The sequence below is a fragment of the Panulirus ornatus genome, chromosome 13 (genome assembly GCF_036320965.1).
Source record: "Panulirus ornatus isolate Po-2019 chromosome 13, ASM3632096v1, whole genome shotgun sequence".
NCBI classification, from domain to species: Eukaryota; Metazoa; Arthropoda; class Malacostraca; order Decapoda; family Palinuridae; genus Panulirus; species Panulirus ornatus.
This window is the reverse complement of record NC_092236.1, coordinates 11,330,713-11,350,347: the sequence shown is the minus strand read 5'-3', so window position 1 is coordinate 11,350,347 and position 19,635 is coordinate 11,330,713. Positions and strand designations below refer to the sequence as shown.

At 40.1% G+C, this 19,635-nt stretch overlaps 1 protein-coding gene across 1 annotated transcript in view; it reads right to left on the bottom strand.

The window, feature by feature from the left end:
- The window catches only part of LOC139752557 (uncharacterized), a 72,965-nt gene that overhangs the window by 15,223 nt on the left and 38,107 nt on the right, over window positions 1–19,635 (bottom strand). Inside the window, exon 8 of the mRNA XM_071668320.1 lies at window positions 7,063–7,259. Within this exon, the coding sequence (XP_071524421.1) occupies window positions 7,063–7,259 (197 nt within the window). The remainder of the gene's footprint in view (window positions 1–7,062; window positions 7,260–19,635) is intronic.

Sequence of the window (19,635 nt, the reverse complement as noted above, 5' to 3'; positions counted from 1 at the left end):
AATGCCATTACATCTTATGATGATTTAGTAGTGATGGTGATTGAGATATTTTTCCAGCTTTGTTGTCAAGTTGCTTGGGACACCTATGGATAAAAGATGGAATCATGCATCAACTGGTATTTCAAATGGGGGGTGGAACCAAACCTCATGAATACACAAAGCAGTCCTCCATGATTCTTCTTATGAGGCACAGAGCATTATAAAATGTTAACAGTCATGCCTCAGAACGGCTAGATATAATAAGTGGCATGCCATAGGGATCAGCCTTAGGACTGGCTCTCTTTCTCACATAGACCAAGACAAATAATGGGCTGTATTGTAACACAAAATTTGCATTTGATACTAAGCTGGGAAATAAGCTACAACTAAACTTGAACATCTACACCTAACACTAACATAGACAAACTAATGCACTTGGTGGATAAGTGGCAAATGAATTCTAAAAACCATTAAGTGCACAGTTTCATACCTCAACAGTAAAAACAAGATGGCAAACTACATCATGCATTCTGTTAGGCTTCAAAAGGTAAATTCAGACAAAGACAGGAGTATGTGCAGGAAGCATGTAAAGCCAGGGATAAGTGGACACTTTTGTTGTAACCACCCCTTTGATTGGAGTACCTGGAGGGAATGGACATGAAAGATATAGATAGATAGACTGACCCAGGTCATCTCTGATGACCCAAAGCTATGTATGCAATGCAGAGAAACAGAGGTATAAATTCAAAAGGGCATTAGAAGGTCTAAAAACCTACTCCTTATTTTTCAGTTCATTGGGAGTATCCCCAACATAAATACTCTGTTCAGTTTGGTTGACCTACAGTACTTTAAAAATGAGAGACAATGCAATGAGTACAGAGTTGTGCAACCAAAGTGGTTCCTAGACTGAAAATCAAATTCTATGAGAGCTGGCTACATGACTTAAACTTACTTAACTTTAAAAATGGGTAAGAGGCAATTTAATACTAGTATTGAAATCCACTGATTTACAGTAACCAACGTGGCATGGTACAAAATATGCCCCAATCAATGTCATCTAGGGTGAAATAAGAGTCAAAGGGAAAGAAAGTAGAAATTTAAATCGGTTCTGCATGTGTTTGTATAATGGACTCTTTAAAAGAAAAAAGGTTATGTGAATAGGGAAAGACAAACGAAAGACCAGAATTCTACAGCTACTACAGCTCAGCTGTTTGAGAGGAGGAGGAGGTATCATGACAACCAATCCTTGAGGGGCTATTCTCCAAACAGAAACTGTGGGACACCGCAGCCAAACACATGCCAAGGGTCTAAACCTTTGGGGTGGGAACACATGCAGACACTTCATGAAAACAATGCCAAAGTAAACCCTACAGAACAGAGAAAGAATGGCAATATTACAACATAAGGAAAAGGGAAGGGTGAAGAGAGGCAGCATCACGAGAATCAATAAGATTTAAGGCTTTTGATTCACTCAAGTTAATAAAGAGGTGGAGGATGAGTCACCTCAAATGTGCAAATGATATTCCATACTTGGGCAAATACAACCCATGTAGATTTGACACAGCAGCTTACAAGAAAAATTATTACAGCACCCAAAAAAAAACTCCCAGCTTTTGGGAAGCAGACATGTCATCTGGGGTTTCCAAGAGAGAGTGGAGGGTATCACTATCCCCACCATGTTTATATCATTAAAGGGTTAAAATGTGGTGTTTTGAAAATGAACAAAGGGAAACAAATGATTCTTATGAAGAGATATAGGTTATTAGTTCCCCAATCTGAAATGCTGCACAGGTTCAACTGAGAAAGGAAATATAGCAGTATGAAAAAGAGAATGAGTATCAAAGGAAGGAAGGGAGGACAAGTGAGTTGAAATATGTAAAGTGGAATCACCAGAGGAAGAGTGAATAAGATTAGAAATAGAAGAAAGAAGGTCATTTATATGAGATAAGAAAGACAGTAGGTAATGGGTAAAAACCCTGAGAAACATCACCAATGATAGGAAAGGAGGGGGAAGTCACTGTATCAAGGACTGATGAGATGGAATGGCCAGAGAGGAAACTATGCATTAGAGTGCAGCATGAAGCAGTGAAACCAAAGGAAGGAAATTTGGAAAGCAAAAACTTATGGCACATCTTGTCAAATGCTTTGATGTCAAGTTATGCCAAAATTTTCACCAAAATCCCTGAGAAAGGACAAAAGGTGAGTCACACAGAAAAGAAAAGCATAAGTGCATCTAGCTCTGGTGATCTGAAAGAAGGGGATGAAATTCCAAGTGTGAGAAAGTGAAAGTTTTGGAGACTTTCAAAGACTATGGAGATAGAAATGAGAGCTATGGAGTAATAATTAGATGTTAGAGCAATGACCTGCAGCATGGAATGCTTTCTAGAGGAAGGGAAAGTCTGGGATTTTAAGAAAGAAGTGAAACTGGCAAGCAAGGATTGGTGCTAGCTCAGAGGTACATTTCCTTAGAACATGAGGAATGCTATCCAAATCATATGTCTTGTCCACCTGATTCTGGGAGAGTATCTGGAAGACCCTGCATGAGGAGAATACAAAAGACAACACAGGTACAGAGGAAGGAGAAAGGGAAGGAGGATTAGAATCTGAATCATACAAAGATGAGTTAGAGGAAAACAAGGTCCCAATAACAGCAGCTTTATCAATTGAAGGGATAATATACTGATTAGGTCACAAAATAGGTGGAAAGGCTGAATTAAGAGTAACTGTTGGAGATGCTTTTGGTTATGGATCAAAAAGATTTGTCAGTAGAGGAAGAAGCTGAGTCAGTACACTTTCTTTTCATGAAAGTGCATATAGTTCTTCAAAGAACAGCTTCGCAATGACTTCAAGCAGAAATGAAAGCAGAGTGGGTTTCTGGAGAAGGAGTTTTATGGTATGGTACTCACTGTTCTTGATGAGACAGTAAACAGCATAGAAGCAACCAAACTACTAATGAGGAAACAAAGATTGAGAGGGAGTTGGGATGTAAGACTCCATTCTAGCCAAGAAAACCTATGCATTACATTCAGCACAATACAAAGCATTCCAACCAAAGAAGCAGTATCCATCACAAGGAAAGTCAATGAAGTTTCTCTGCTGGTTTAACTACTGAGTTTTCCCAATGAGCCTAAGCTGGTATTTCGAGGGGGGATTACAGGATGGGTGTTTTCAATAAGAAGTAATAGAGATAAGATTATGGTCAGAGGACGCAAAAAGGGCAGAAATGGTGTATGTGTAATTGTGTGTGAGAGGGGCAATGACTGGGTATGAAAATAGTGGTCATGGCAGTAAGAGACTTGGGTGAAGTGTTTAATTAACTGTTCCAGATTGTTTAGGAAACATATAAGCAAGACCTTGGCTTCAACAGGGTTTTCCTGGTTAGAGCCTAACAATCCTTGTGGTGTATAATGAAATCTCCTGTGCAGTGTTGAGAGATTTTGGGGCAGATGGCATCAAAGTTAGGAGACCCAAGATCCATGAGGCAGGCAAATAGTGTTTCTATACTACAGTAGGTAGAAACTCCACCCTTTGAGAGGAAACAATGATTGAGATTGTAGAGATCCTAAAGTACACAGGAAAAGGAACCTTAGAAAGTTGGATTTCAGTAAGAATTAAAAGATCAAGGGAAGGGTAATCAAAAAGTGTTCAACTGAAGGAAAGTTAAACTAATAGTGTAAGTATTGAAGAAATTGATAGAAAAAGAGCCAGGTCTAGGAGCTGTAACTATGAGTGGTTTGAATTTGAGTTGCATGATGGCAATAAAGTGTGCCCTGGGATCCGCCCAACTCCTGTCAACCAAAGATGTCACTCCAAATCATCAATAGAAGTTCTAATGGTTTTATTGCTTTACATTGCACAATTTGCAAAGTAAGAAAAACAAGGAGAGAGAGGGATAAGGATGTGATTGAGGCTGATGTCGTAAAGTGTTGTATAAGAAAAAAAAGTGTACGGGACTAAGGTTGGATGTCAGCAACCCACATGTGGTTGACACATGGGATAAAAGACAGAAGTCTGGCCCTGAAAGGGGAAACGTAACAAATGTCACATTGCTGGCTCACCACACCACTGCCATTATCCCACTGAAACCCAAGAAGTATTAACTTCCTGGTCGGTGGCTGGCTGAATGTCACCAACTACTATTACTGCAGAAAAGTAGCAGCAGTGGGTGCAACCTACCACAACAGTTTATAAAAAGCTCTGATGATCTCAATCCAAAAGCAAATTAAGGCATGATTTGCCTGATTTTATTGACAGTGATGGTTATAAACTCAAGGCTTAAAAAAGTTGCTTCAAATGAGGCACAGTTATTTCTCATCCATAAGATTGTTAATACAAGGAATGATCTACCAAACATGGAAGTTGAAAGCAGCACCATTATGTCTTGGGAATGACTTGTTAAACACTTCATTTCAAGCCCATGACTAATATCATATGTGCCTCTTCAGTTACATGTAAAGTTTACAGGTATTTCTCTTTAAATCATCTGTACGCTTTTCTACTCTTACTCCACTGATCTTGACTTTTTTCTCTTCCACAATAACAAACAACCTTGAAAAGACCCAGTGGTCTGTTGCATTCCCTTACATACTCTTCTAAGTCATATTTTGCAAGGCTGTATCACTGTCACTGGATGGAACTGATTACAATCTTATCCATGTTCTTCTCACTCCTAAGCAGTCAATCATTTCCTACTTATACCAGGAGTGCAGCCTTATGGAAGGAGCATATGTCTATCTATCTTTCTGATGCCTGTTCCCTTCTGGAACTCCCTTAAGGAGATGGACACGTCAATAGAATCTCCATATCTGGTGAACTCTAATGCCACTTCTTAGCCTTTAATGACCCACCCTTAACAGACCTCTGGCAAAGGGCATGTCTAGCGCAGTGTGTGTGTGTTAGGTATACACACAGGTGTTACTGGACTTCACTTGCTTAAGGTTGCATCACAAGTGAAAAGTCATATTTGGCAAGGCTATATCTTTGGGACTACAATCTCGTCAAAGAACTTCTCACTCCTAAGGAGTCTACATTTCCCTGCTACAAGAAGTACTACAGCCTTGGACTGCAGGAGCTTACAGAATGTTCCCTGGTTAACACCAGGAATCTTTCATAGAAATTTGTCCAAGGGTAATGTGCTAGCCCTGCCTTTTGGCAAAATGGTAGGAGTAATAGATACAAGTCATGGGTAGAAAAGCATTAGGTAGAAGTAGTTGGTAAGAACATTAAGCATGAGCCTCCTGTATTACTTACCAAAAGAAAGAAGAGAGAATGGAGCTAAGTGCACATATTATTCCTCAAAGGTTCATTAATCTGTTCCTGATGCTACCTCGCTCACATGGGTAATGGAGAACAGGTATGATAAACGTAAATTTTTTCATACTTTTTTGCTTATTTTCAGGTTAGTGAGGAAGAGCCAGGAAAAGAAGAAGAAACAGCCTCATCTTTTCAAGTATAATGTATCAAAACCACAGCCCTCTGTCCAAAACCAGGCCTAAGAGACTTTTCCATTGTTTACCACGAACGATTAAAATGCCACATCACCCCACATAAACCACTCTGCTCTAATTCACTCTATTCCATGCATGCCTCATTCTCCTGCATGTTTAGGTTCTAAATACTCAAGTTATCTTTCACTTAATCCTTCCATCTCCAACTCAGTCTCCTCTTCCTCCTTGTTCTCTCCACTTCTGAAATGCATACCCTATGTCATCATTTCATCACCCCTTCTTCCATTCTTTTGTACATACTCCTCTTACTATCAAACCTCTCTCTTACCACATAATTCCCTTCAATCAACCCTCCTAACTCACAGCATACATCATCATCAAACATTTTATTTCCAACTAATTCAACCTCTTTTGCACTCTGCCATCTAAAAAGCACATCTCACATCCATACAACACAGTCAGAACAACTACACCATCAAACATATCCATCTTTGCCCTTACAGACATCCAGGACCTTCGCCCCTAACCCACCTTATGCCTTACTTTGGTTCCCATAGTTCTATTCACTGCCATGCCACTCCCACATATCTAAAACACTTCAATTTCTCCAAGTTTTCTCCACTGTCTCATACTCTACCTAACCTGTCTCTTTCCACTCCTAAACTTAATAACCTTGCATCAATTCACATGCAATTTTTCCTTTCAAATACTCTTCAAAACCTAGAAACCAATTTCTATAATTTCTCACTCAAATTTGCCACCTGCACCATCTCATTACCAGTTGTAAGTGACTCACCACCTAGGACCTCCCCCACCCAAATCATTGCAGACCTGTCCCCTTCCTAAGACCTTTACCTTGCAAAGGTGACTTACAATGGTACACAAAGGAATTCAAAAAGCAACATCAATGTGTTCTTAAATCAAAAACAATAATAAGTGAATATTTCAAATTTAAAGGAAGTATTATTACTGCTATAAAAGTAGCATAATTATAATGAAATAAAGAGCACTGCTATAAAAGTAGCATAATTATACTGAAAGAGCACTGAAGTATGATGTATTGAGACTGTAAAAGAAATTTACTGAAACAGTATATAATGAGTGTTGTGGTCAGTGGGAGAAAACATATAGCAGGAAAAGCAAAGATTTGGTCAAAGGACAATGTAAAGAGAGCTTGGGAGAATTGCATTTTCAACGGAAGAATTTACAGAAATGAATAAAAGTCCTACATTACAGAAAAATTTTTAAAAGAGCAACTTTGCCATGAAATGATGATAGCTTTTGAATGCTGTTTCAATCAGTCCATTTTTCTGAGGGATAAGCTAAGGATACCTACAGCATGCTCAGTATGAAAGGATATGTGTCTGATCCAAGGTAACATGTTTCTTTACCATTAACATACAGGCAGAAATGGGCGAGCTGCAGAATTCACTTCATGTCTTGCATGGGTATAATGCCTATTTGATTGAAAAACAGACACTGGAAAAGACCTAAGGTGACATAAAACCAAAAGAAGGGATTATTTGCTATTGGCAGGAATGTATCTGGGAAAACAACGGCATTAGCTCTGACTTCAACACTATCAGTCTTTATATTTTGAGTCAATGGTTCTTATTCACTTTGAAGAAAAATGTACCTGTTAATTTATTCAATGGAACAGCCTTCTCTGATGAAGAATTACTGGGTGTTAATGGAGAATCCTTCTTAGTGAGACTGGTAGCTGTCTCTTCAGAAGTGGTGGATGGTATCGGAACTTCACCCTCATTGTTGGGTGGAGTCTGGTTCACAGGATCTCCTCCATTCTCCTCAACATTCTTTTCCATGGGCTTGCTGCTATATCAGTAACAGATGGTTGTTAGTTAAATATCAAGTCCATATTTTAGTGATTAATCTAACAATATCACAAAGACCATCATTAACACTCACTTTTTATATCTGACACAAAGAGGAGAATAATCTATATCAGGTGTTTGTAATCAAACAATCTGTCAACAAGCACACTTCAAGCAAAACTGATGAAACATTTATAATTTTAGAAGTCTGCATCCAAAAAATAAGAGGCAATACAGTATCACAGAATTACATAAATTTCAGCATTTCCTAATAATTTCAGTGGCCACTTTCTGGCAGTTTTTGTGACAAGCATAATGATGAGAAAAAGCTAATATCATTTGTTTCCACTCAAATATGATAAGAAAGAAAATGCTACAAGTAAAGCACTCCTAAATTACACTATCATTGATGACAGAACTACATTCAAAGGCATACAAGAAAACTATTCACTCATTCTTTCTTTATATCTTTGCATTTTGTTGTGCCTAAACATCTGGAAGCCCATCCACAAAGAGAAACAGAATCAAAACATCAACTTAATCTGTTTTCAATAACAAAATCACTAAATCATCTCACCCTCATTAGAAAGGGTAGTGAGTGGTGGAAAGAAGCAAAGGTGCTAGAGAAAGAGAAAAGAAGAGCATTGAGGGGGTACTTACAGGGAAGGAGTGCAAATGACTGAAAGATGTAAAAGGGAAAGTGACAGGTCAAGAAGAAGGTGCTGGGGTTGAAAAAGACAGCAAATGAGAGTTAGGGTGAGAGAGTATCAATAAACTTTTGGGAACGAGGAGAAACAGATCAAAGAGCATGCATGGAATAAAGTAAATTGGAACAATGTGGTATACTGGGGTAAACATGCTGTCAATGGACTGAAATAGGGCATGTGAAAAGTCCAGGGTAAACCAGGGAAAGGTCTGTGGGGCCAGGATGTGGAGCTGTGGTTTCAGTGCATTACACGTGACGTCTCGTGTATGAATGCGAGCGGATGTGGCATTTCTTCGTCTGTCTCCTGGCACTACCTCGCTGATGTAGGGTGTGGCAACACAGGATTCATGTGGGGTCGGGTGGTACCAGGAATGGATGAAGGCAAGCAAGTATGAACATATATGTACATGTGTATATTCATACATGTAAGTATATACATGTGTATTATGTATGTCTATCTATCAAACAACACATCCGACCCCTGTTCCAATTGCAACTCCATCAAAGAGATGGCCATGACAACAGAGTCTCCATAACTAAAGAACTCCAGTGCCACTTCTTAGCCCTTGGTGCCTCAACCTTAAAAGGCCACTGGCAAAGGGCAAGTCTAATGCAGAGTTTGCAGAGGCTCCTACCTAATTTTTCTACTGATTACTTCTACTTAATGCTCCTGCCTAACATTCCTAACTATTAATTCTACCTAATGTTTCTACCTAAATGTTCCTACCTAATGCTCTTACCTAAATGTTCCTCCCTACTATTTCTATCTATTGCTCCTACCATTATGCAAAGGGCAGGGGTAGTACATAGTGCTCACCACATGAAAATCTAGGGTTACGAAGAATGAACTGTGCGAGTTAAGCATTGTCGAGTGTTATGTGTGACAAAGAGAAACTGTATGTTTGTTGACAGAATGCCAGTAGTCCAAGTGTGGGTGAGGCAGAAAGATATGACAGCTACTGGGAGTGCAACTTTACAACCTCTCAAGTGCTGGCTTACTATGCAGCTGTCACTAACCCTCCTGATACCCATGGTAGTGCTAGGTAATATACTTCCCTGGCTGTTGGCTGACTACCAACTACCACCTACATGTGTATCTATGTATATGTATTTGTATGTATATATATATACATATTCATTATCTATCATACTTTGTTGCTGTCTCCTGCATTAGTGAGAAAGCACAAGGAAACAGACGAAAGAATGGCCCAACCCACCCACATACACATGTATATACATACACATCCACACATATACATACCTATACATTTCAATGTATACATACATATACATACACAGACATATACATATATATATACACATGCACATATTCATACTTGCTGCCTTCATCCATTCCCATCACTACCCCATCACACATGAAAAGGCACCCCCCTCCCCCCACGTGTGCACAAGGTAGCGCTAGGAAATGACAACAAAGGCCACATTCGTTCACACTCAATCTCTGCTGTCATGTGTAATGCACTGATACCACAGCTCCCTTTCCACTTCTAGGCCACAAAAAACTTTCCATGGTTTACCCCAGACACTTCACATGCCCTGGTTCAATCCATTAACAGCACATCAATCCCTGTATACCACATCATTCTAATTCACTCTATTCCTTACAGGCCTTTCACCCTCCTGTATGTTCAGGCCATGATCGATCAAAATTTTTTTCACTCCATCCTTCCACCTCCAAAATCTGGTCTCCCGCTTCTCCTTGTTCTCTCCACCTCTGACACATATATCCCCTTTGTCAATCTTTCCTCACTCACTCTCTCCATGTGACCAAACCATTTCAATACACCCTCTTCTGCTCTCTCAACCACACTCTTTTTATTACCACAAATCTCTCATAACCTTTCATTACTTACTCGATCAAACCACCTCACACCACATATCGTCCTCAAATATCTCATTTCCAACACATTCACCCTCCTCAGGACAACTCTATCTATTGCCCACGCCTCACAACCATATAACATAGCTGGAATCACTATTCCTTCAAACATACCCATTTTTGTTCTTCGAGACAACATTCTCGCATTCCACACATTCTTCAACGCTCCCAGAACCTTTGCCCCCTCCCCAACCCTGTGACTCACTTCTGCTTCCATGGTTCCATCCACTGCCAAAGCCACTCCCAGATATTAAAACACTTCACTTCATCCAGTTTTTCTCCATTCAAACTTACCTCCCATTTGACTTGTCCCTAAACCCTACTGAACCTAATAACCTTGCTCTTATTCATATTTACTCTCGGCTTTCTTCTTTCACACACTTTACCAAACTCAGTTACCAGCTTCTGCAGTTTCTCACCCAAATCAGCCATCAGTGCTGTGTCATCAGAGAACAACTGATTCACTTCCCAAGCCCTCTCATCCACAAGACTGCATACTTGCCCCTCTCTCCAAAACTCTTGCATTCACCTCTCTAACAACCCTATCCATAAACAAATTAAACAACCATGAAGATATCACGCACCCCTGCAACAAACCAACATTCACTAAGAACCAATCACTTTCCTCTCTTCCTACTCATACACATGCCTTACATCCTCGATAAAGACTTTTCACTGCTTCTAGCAACTTCACTCCCACACCATATACCCTTAATACCTTCCACAGGACATGTCTATCAACTTTATCATATGCCTTCTCCAGATCCATAAATGCTACATACAAATACATCTGTTTTTCTAAGTATTTCTCATATACATTCTTCAAAGCAAACACCTGATCCACACATTATACATGACATTATACATGCATTATACATGACAGCTAGAGACTGAGTGTGAACGAATGGGGCCTTTGTTGTCTTTTCCTAGCGCTACCTCGCACACATGTGGGGGGAGGGGGTTATTTCATGTGTGGCAGGGTGGCGACAGGGTAAAAGTGAGTGCTCAAATTACAGAGGTATAAGTTTGTTGAGTATTCCTGGGAAATTATATGGGAGGGTATTGATTGAGAGGGTGAAGGCATGTATAGAGCATCAGACTGGGGAAGAGCAGTGTGGTTTCAGAAGTGGTAGAGGATGTGTGGATCAGGTGTTTGCTTTGAAGAATGTATGTGAGAAATACTTAGAAAAGCAAATGGATTTGTATGTAGCATTTATGGATCTGGAGAAGGCATATGATAGAGTTGATAGAGATGCTCAGTGGAAGGTATTAAGAATATATGGTGTGGGAGGCAAGTTGTTTAGAAGCAGTGAAAAGTTTTTATCGAGGATGTAAGGCATGTGTACGTGTAGGAAGAGAGGAAAGTGATTGGTTCTCAGTGAATGTAGGTTTGCAGCAGGGGAGTGTGATGTCTCCATGGTTGTTTAATTTGTTTATGGATGGGGTTGTTAGGGAGGTGAATGCAAGAGTTTTGGAAAGAGGGGCAAGTATGCAGTCTGTTGTGGATGAGAGAGCTTGGGAAGTGAGTCAGTTGTTGTTCACTGATGATACAGCGCTAGTGGCTGATTCGTGTGAGAAACTGCAGATGCTGGTGACTGAGTTTGGTAAAGTGTGTGAAAGAAGAAAGTTGAAAGTAAATGTGAATAAGAGCAAGGTTATTAGGTACAGTAGGGTTGAGGGATAAGTCAATTGAGAGGTAAGTTTGAATGGAGAAAAACTGGAGGAAGTGAAGTGTTTTAGATATCTGGGAGTGGATTAGGCAGCGGATGGAACCATGGAAGCGGAAGTGAATCATAGGGTGGGGGAGGGGGCGAAAGTTCTGGGAGCATTGAAGAATGTGTGGAAGTCGAGAACATTATCTCGGAAAGCAAAAATGGGTATGTTTGAAGGAATAGTGGTTCCAACAATGTTATATGGTTGCAAGGCGTGGGCTATAGATAGAGTTGTGCGGAGGAGGGTGGATGTGCTGGAAATGAGATGTTTGAGGAAAATATGGGGTGTGTGGTGGTTTGATCAGGTAAGTAATAATAGGGTAAGAGAGATGTGTGGTAATAAAAAGAGTGTGGTTGAGAGCAGAAGAGGGTGTTTTGAAATGGTTTGGTCACATGGAGAGAATGAGTGAGGAAAGATTGACCAAGAGGATATATGTGTCAGAGGTGGAGGGAATGAGAAGTGGGAGACCAAATTGGAGGCGGAAAGATGGAGTGAAAAAGATTTTGAGTGATCGGGGCCTGAACATGCAGGAGGGTGAAAGGCGTGCAAGGAATAGAGTGAATTGGAACGATGTGGTATATTGGGGTTGACGTGTATGTTAGGGGATGTGTCTTTCTTTGTCTGTTTTACCTTGTTAACATGGGAAGCAGCAATCATGTATGAAAAAAAACCTTACCCTCATGCTGCATTTTCCTACAACATTTTGTCATATGAACAAAAGTGAAATTTAAATAACCATTTAAAAAATGTCAATAATCATGTACTTATCCTAGATTTTATCCTCAGCCATTAGTGTATTTATATATCTTGTTTGTCCTAATCTGAATCAGATATATCTACAACCTGTAAAAACTGGCCAATTCATTTTGTTACATACCTGGATGTTGTACCACAGCAGAACAGAGACTAAAAATAACCAGATAAGTGAAAAGAAATTTATCATAATATGTACTTTAGGTGTATCTAAAGAAAGACTCATCCAATCATGGACTGCAGCAAAATACTGCTACCATCACTTCAAATAACACTTGAATCATGAGAAACTTTATCAAAGCATCTGAGAAAGGACTGGAATTTCATTTGAATTTTCCTAAACTTTGTTAAGCCAGACGAAAAGAAGGTGGATTTGTGGATCCTTGTTAAGCCAGATGAAAGGAAGGTTGATTTGTGGATCCTTGTATCAAACTTTTTTTTTTTTAACATGACACAGGCAAAACACGCTCTACTCGAAGCCATCTCTGGTGTAAAGAATAAAGTAAAATAAGAGGGGATAGGGGAGTGTGAATATTGACCACATATTACATGTAAGTTGTAGAAGGTGATTAAAAGGGGCAGGAGTGGGTAGCTGGAAATCCTCCCCTCCTGTATGGCTTTCCAAAATAAGGAACAAAACTAGGAGCCAAGCAAAGAATATTTCCTCTATGGCTTTCTCACCTGTTCCTGGTGCTACCTCGATCATGCAAGGAATGGTGAACATGTGCAAGAAGTATAAGAAAAAGATAAAACGATGACATTAACCAAGGCTCTGCAAGCATCTCCAAACCTGACTCTTAAAGGCAGAAATGTTATATGAAGAGGGAAAGACAGGAGATGGAAGTGAAATCCATAGCTTGACTGCCTTAGGAATGAAGGAGATATAATGGTCAACCCATGTGGCTGATTACCACACAGAAACTATGGGAAAAAACAACCAAACACACATCTTAGTGGCAAGGATGCATGCAGACAGCTCACATGAGCAGTGAGCTAAAACACTATCTGCAACACGAAGAAAGGGCAAAAAATGATTTTTGTCAAGAGGTTACACCATAAGAATTAATGAGAAAAAATGCTTTTGACTCCACTCACTATCGCTAACATGGAAGATGAACAAACCTAGGTATATCAGCAGTACTCCATATTAGGGGAAATAAAACCCTTGTAGAAAATTATTCCCACCCCAATTCTATTGGACTTATTGGGAGGAAAGGTGGTCCATTAGAATTCAGATTCAGTTACATCAAGAATTTTTCCAAGAAACATTAATACATGAAATATTAACAAATGAAGTGGTAACCTACCTAATTTCTCCATGTCTGGAAGTGTTCAAAGAGTTACAAATATCACTCTGAATCTGAAGATAAAAGCCCTAGGTCACCTGAATCTCCCCCTCCTTATCTGAAATGGGGCTTATACGAGATATTTTTCAGTAATGCTAAGGTGTTTCCAGGACCACTTAGCACAAGCCACAATGATGGAACTATGTGCCATGATTCAATAAAAATTTTATTATTTTTTTATTATACTTTGTCGCTGTCTCCCGCGTTTGCGAGGTAGCGCAAGGAAACAGACGAAAGAAATGGCCCAACCCCCCCCCCCATACACATGTATATACATACGTCCACACACGCAAATATACATACCTACACAGCTTTCCATGGTTTACCCCAGACGCTTCACATGCCCTGCTTCCATCCACTGACAGCACGTCAACCCCGGTATACCACATCGCTCCAATTCACTCTATTCCTTGCCCTCCTTTCACCCTCCTGCATGTTCAGGCCCCGATCACACAAAATCTTTTTCACTCCATCTTTCCACCTCCAATTTGGTCTCCCTCTTCTCCTTGTTCCCTCCACCTCCGACACATATATCCTCTTGGTCAATCTTTCCTCACTCATCCTCCCATGTGCCCAAACCACTTCAAAACACCCTCTTCTGCTCTCTCAACCACGCTCTTTTTATTTCCACACATCTCTCTTACCCTTACGTTACTCACTCGATCAAACCACCTCACACCACACATTGTCCTCAAACATCTCATTTCCAGCACATCCATCCTCCTGCGCACAACTCTATCTATAGCCCACGCCTCGCAACCATACAACATTGTTGGAACCACTATTCCTTCAAACATACCCATTTTTGCTTTCCGAGATAATGTTCTCGACTTCCACACATTCTTCAAGGCCCCCAGGATTTTCGCCCCCTCCCCCATCCTATGATCCACTTCCGCTTCCATGGTTCCATCCGCTGCCAGATCCACTCCCAGATATCTAAAACACTTCACTTCCTCCAGTTTTTCTCCATTCAAACTCACCTCCCAATTGACTTGACCCTCAACCCTACTGTACCTAATAACCTTGCTCTTATTCACATTTACTCTTAACTTTCTTCTTCCACACACTTTTCCAAACTCAGTCACCAGCTTCTGCAGTTTCTCACATGAATCAGCCACCAGCGCTGTATCATCAGCGAACAACAACTGACTCACTTCCCAAGCTCTCTCATCCCCAACAGACTTCATACTTGCCCCTCTTTCCAAAACTCTTGCATTTACCTCCCTAACAACCCCATCCATAAACAAATTAAACAACCATGGAGACATCACACACCCCTGCCGCAAACCTACATTCACTGAGAACCAATCACTTTCCTCTCTTCCTACACGTACACATGCCTTACATCCTCGATAAAAACTTTTCACTGCTTCTAACAACTTTCCTCCCACACCATATATTCTTAATACCTTCCACAGTGAATGGGGTTTTGCAGCGGGGGAAGGGGTAAAGTCTCCATGGTTTTTTAAATTTTGGGTTTATGGTTTGGGGTTGTTAGGGAGGTGAATGCAAGAGTTTTGGAAAGGGGGGCAAGTTTTGCAGCTTTTTGTGGATGAGAGAGTTTGGGGAAAGTGAGTCAGTTTTTTGTTCACTGATGATACAGCGCTAGTGGCTGATTCGTGTGAGAAACGCAGATGCGGGACGAGTTTGGTAAAGTGTGTGAAAGAAGAAAGTTGAAAGAAAAATGTGAATAAGAGAAAGGGTTTATTGGGTACAGTAGGGTTAAAGGGAAAAGTCAATTGAGAGGTGTTTGAATGGAGAAAAACTGGGGAATGAAGTTTTTTAAGATATCTGGGAGGGGGGATTGGGCCAGCGGAGGGAAAACCATGGAAGCGGAAGTGAATCATGGGGTGGGGGAGGGGGCAAAAAGTTCGGGGAGCATTGAAGAATGTGTGGAAGCCCGAAAACATTATCTCGGAAAAAAAAAAAGGGTATGTTTGAAGGAATAGTGGTTCCAAAAAATGTTATATGGTTGCAAGGCGGGGGCTATAGAAAAGGATTTTGTGCGGGGGAGGGTGGATTTTGCTGGAAATGAGATTTTTTGAGGAAAATAGGGGGTGTGTGGTGGTTTGACAGGTAAGTAATAATAGGGTAAGAGAGAGTGGGGTAATAAAAAGAGGGGGTTGAGAGCAAAGAGGGTGTTTTGAAATGGTTTGGTCACATGGAGAGAATGATGAGGAAAGATTGACCAAGGGGAAATATATGTTCAGAGGTGGGGGAATGAGAAGGGGGAAAGACCCAAATTTGGGAGGGGGAAAAAGAGGGAGTGAAAAAGTTTTTTGAGGATGGGGGCCTAACATGCAGGAGGGTAAAAAAAAAAGGCGTGCAAGGAATAGAGTAAATTTGGGAACGATGTGGTAAAATTGGGGGGTTGCCGTGTATGTTAGGGGATGTGTCTTTCTTTGTCTTTTTTAAAACCTTGTTAACAGGGGAAAGGCACAATAAATGTATAAAAAAAAAACCTTACCCTCATGCTGCATTTTCCCTACAACATTTTTTTCTATGAACAAAAGTGAAATTTAAATAACCATTTAAAAAATGTCAATAATCATGTACTTATCCTAGATTTTATCCCACCATTAGTGTTTTTAATTTTTCTTGTTTGTCCTAATCTAAAATCAGATATATCTAAAAACCTGTAAAAACGGCCCAAATTCATTTTTTTTACATACCGGGATTTTGTACCACACAGAACAGAGACTAAAAATAACCAGATAAGTGAAAAGAAATTTTTTCATAATATGAAATTTAGGTTATCAAAGAAAGACTCACCAATCATGGATTTGCACAAAAAACTGCTACCATCACTTCAAAAAAACACTTGAATCATGAGAAACTTTTTTAAAAGCATCTGAGAAAGGAACTGGAATTTCTTTTAAATTTTTCCTAAACTTTGTTAAGCCAAAACGAAAAGAAGGTGGATTTGTGGACCCTTTGTTAAGCCAGATGAAAGGAAGGTTGATTTTGGATCCTTGTATCAAATTTTTTTTTTTTTTTAACATGACCCAGGCAAAAAAAACCTTTTACTCGAAGCCATCTTTTGGTGAAAAGAATAAAGTAAAATAAGGGGGGATGGGGGAGTGTAAAATATTGACCACATTTTTACATGTAAGTTGTAGAAGGTGTTTAAAAAGGGGAAAGGAGGGGGTAGCTGGAAATCCTCCCCCCTGTATGGCTTTAAAAAATTTAAGGAACAAAACTAGGAGCCAAGCAAAAAATTTTTTCCTCTATGGCTTTCTCCCCTGTTCCTGGTGCTACCTCGATCATGCAAGGAAGGTAAACCATGTGCAAAAGTATAAAAAAAAAAATAAAACGATGAAAATTAACCAAGGCTCTGCAACATCTCCAAACCCCCGACCTTTAAAAGGGAGAAATGTTATATGAAAAGGGAAAGACAGGAGATGGAATGAAATCCATAGCTTTACTTTCCTTGGAATAAGGAGATATAATGGTCAACCCATGTGGCCCGATTACCCCAAAAGAAACATGGGAAAAAAAAAACCAAACCACATCTTAGTGGGGAAAGGGGCATGCAGACAGCCAATGACAGTGAGCTAAAAAAACTATCTGCAAAAACGAAGAAAGGGCAAAAAATGGGTTTTTTTTCAAAAGGTTTCAAACCCTTTAAAAATTAATGAGAAAAAATGCTTTTGACTCCACCACTATCGCTAAAATTTGGGAAATAACAAACCAAAGGGATATCAGCAGTACTCCATATTAAAGGGGGAAAAAAAACCCTTGTAGAAAATTATTCCCCCCCAAATTTTATTGGAAATTATTGGGAGGAAAGGGGGTCCATTAGAATTCAGATTCAAATTACATCAAAATTTTTTTTCCCAAAAAACATTAATAAAATAAATAAATTTAAAAAATGAAGTGGTAACCTACCAATTTCTCCATGTCGGAAATGTTTTTAAAGAGTTACAAATATCACTCTGAATCTGAAGATAAAAAACCCTAGGTCAAACCCAAAACTCCCCCTCCTTTTTTTGAAATGGGGGTTATACAGATATTTTTCAGTAATGCTAAGGTGTTTCCAGGACCACTTAGCACAAGCCCCAAAAGATGGAACTATTGCCATGATTCAAAAAAAATTTTTTATTTTTTTTTTTATACTTTGTCGCTGTCCCCCCGCTTTGCGAGGTAGCGCAAAGGGAAAAAGAAAGAAAGAAATGGCCCAACCCCCCCCCCCCTACACTGTATATACATAAAAGTCCACACACGCAAATATACATAAACCCACACCGCTTTCCATGGTTTACCCCAGACCCCTTCACATGCCCCGCTTTTCCCTCCACTGACAGCACGTCAACCCCGGTATACCCCCATCGCTCCAATTCACTCTATTCCTTGCCCCCCTTTCACCCTCCTGCATGTTCAGGCCCCGATCACACAAAAACTTTTTTTACTCCATCTTTCCACCTCCAATTTTTCCCTCTTCTCCTTGTTCCCTCCAAACCCCCGACACATATTTTCCCCTTGGTCAATCTTTCCTCACCCCCATCCTCCCATGTGCCCAAACCACTTCAAAAAACCCCCTTCTGCTCCCCCTCAACCACGCCTTTTTATTTCCACAAAATCTCTCTTTTCCCTTACTTAAACTTATCAAACCACCTCACACCACAATTGTCCCAAAATCTCATTTTCCAGCACATCCATCCTCCTGCGCACAACTCTATCTATAGCCCACGCCTCGCAACCATACAACATTGTTGGAACCACATTCCTTCAAACATACCCATTTTTGTTTTCCCCGAGAAAATGTTCCGATTTCCCACACTTTCTTAAAGGGCCCCCCAGGATTTTCGCCCCCCCCCCCATCCTATGATCCACTTCCGCTTCCATGGTTCCATCCGCGCCAGTTTTCCACTCCCAATTCTAAAACTTTTTATTTCCCTTTCCATTTTTCCCATTCAAACTCACCTCCCAATTGACTTGACCCTCAACCCTACGTACCTAATAACCTTGCTCTTATTCACTTTTACTCTTAACTTTCTTCTTCCACCCCATTTTTTCCAAACTCAGTCACCACTTCTGCAGTTTCTCACTTTAAATCAGCCACCAGCGCTGAAATCATCAGCGAAAAACCCAACTGATTTCATTTCCCCAAGCTCTCTCATCCCCAACAGACTTCATACTTGCCCCTCTTTCCAAAACTCTTGCATTTACCTCCCTAACAACCCCATCCATAAACAAATTAAACAACCATGGAGACATCACACACCCCTGCCGCAAACCTACATTCACTGAGAACCAATCACTTTCCTCTCTTCCTACACGTACACATGCCTTACATCCTCGAAAAAACTTTTCACTGCTTCTAACAACTTTCCTCCCACACCATATATTCTTAATACCTTCCACAAATAAAAATAAGATTAAATATTCCCTGCATGTCGTAGAAGGTGACCAAAAGAAGTAACAGAGGAGGGAACCAAGTGAGGATTTTTTCCCTCTAAGGCTAGTTGTCTGTTCTTGACACTACTTCACTAAAATGGAAAATGGGAAAAAAAAGGGGGGGGGAGAGAAAGAGAGAGAGAGAAGGGAAAAAGGGGGGGGGAAAAAAAAAAAAGGGGAAAAAAAAAAAAAAAAAAAGGGGGAAAAAGGGGGGGGGGGGAAAAAAAAGGGGGGGGAAAAGGGGGGAAAAAAGGAAAAAAAGGGGGGAAAAAAAAAAAAAGGGGGGAAAAAAAAAAAAGGGGAAAAAAAAAAAAGGGGGGGGGAAAAAAAAAAGGGAGGGGGGGGAAAAAAAAAAAAAAAAAAAAAAAAAAAAAAAAAAAAAAAAAAAAAAAAAAAAAAAAAAGGGGGGGGGAAAAAAAAAGGGGGGAAAAGGGAAAAAGGGGGAAGGGGAAAAGGGGGGGGGAAAAAGGGAAAAGGGAAAAAAAAAAAAAGGGGGAAAAAAAAAAAAAAAAAAAAGGGAAAAAAGGGGAAAAAAAAAAGAAAAGGGGGAAAAAAAAAAGGG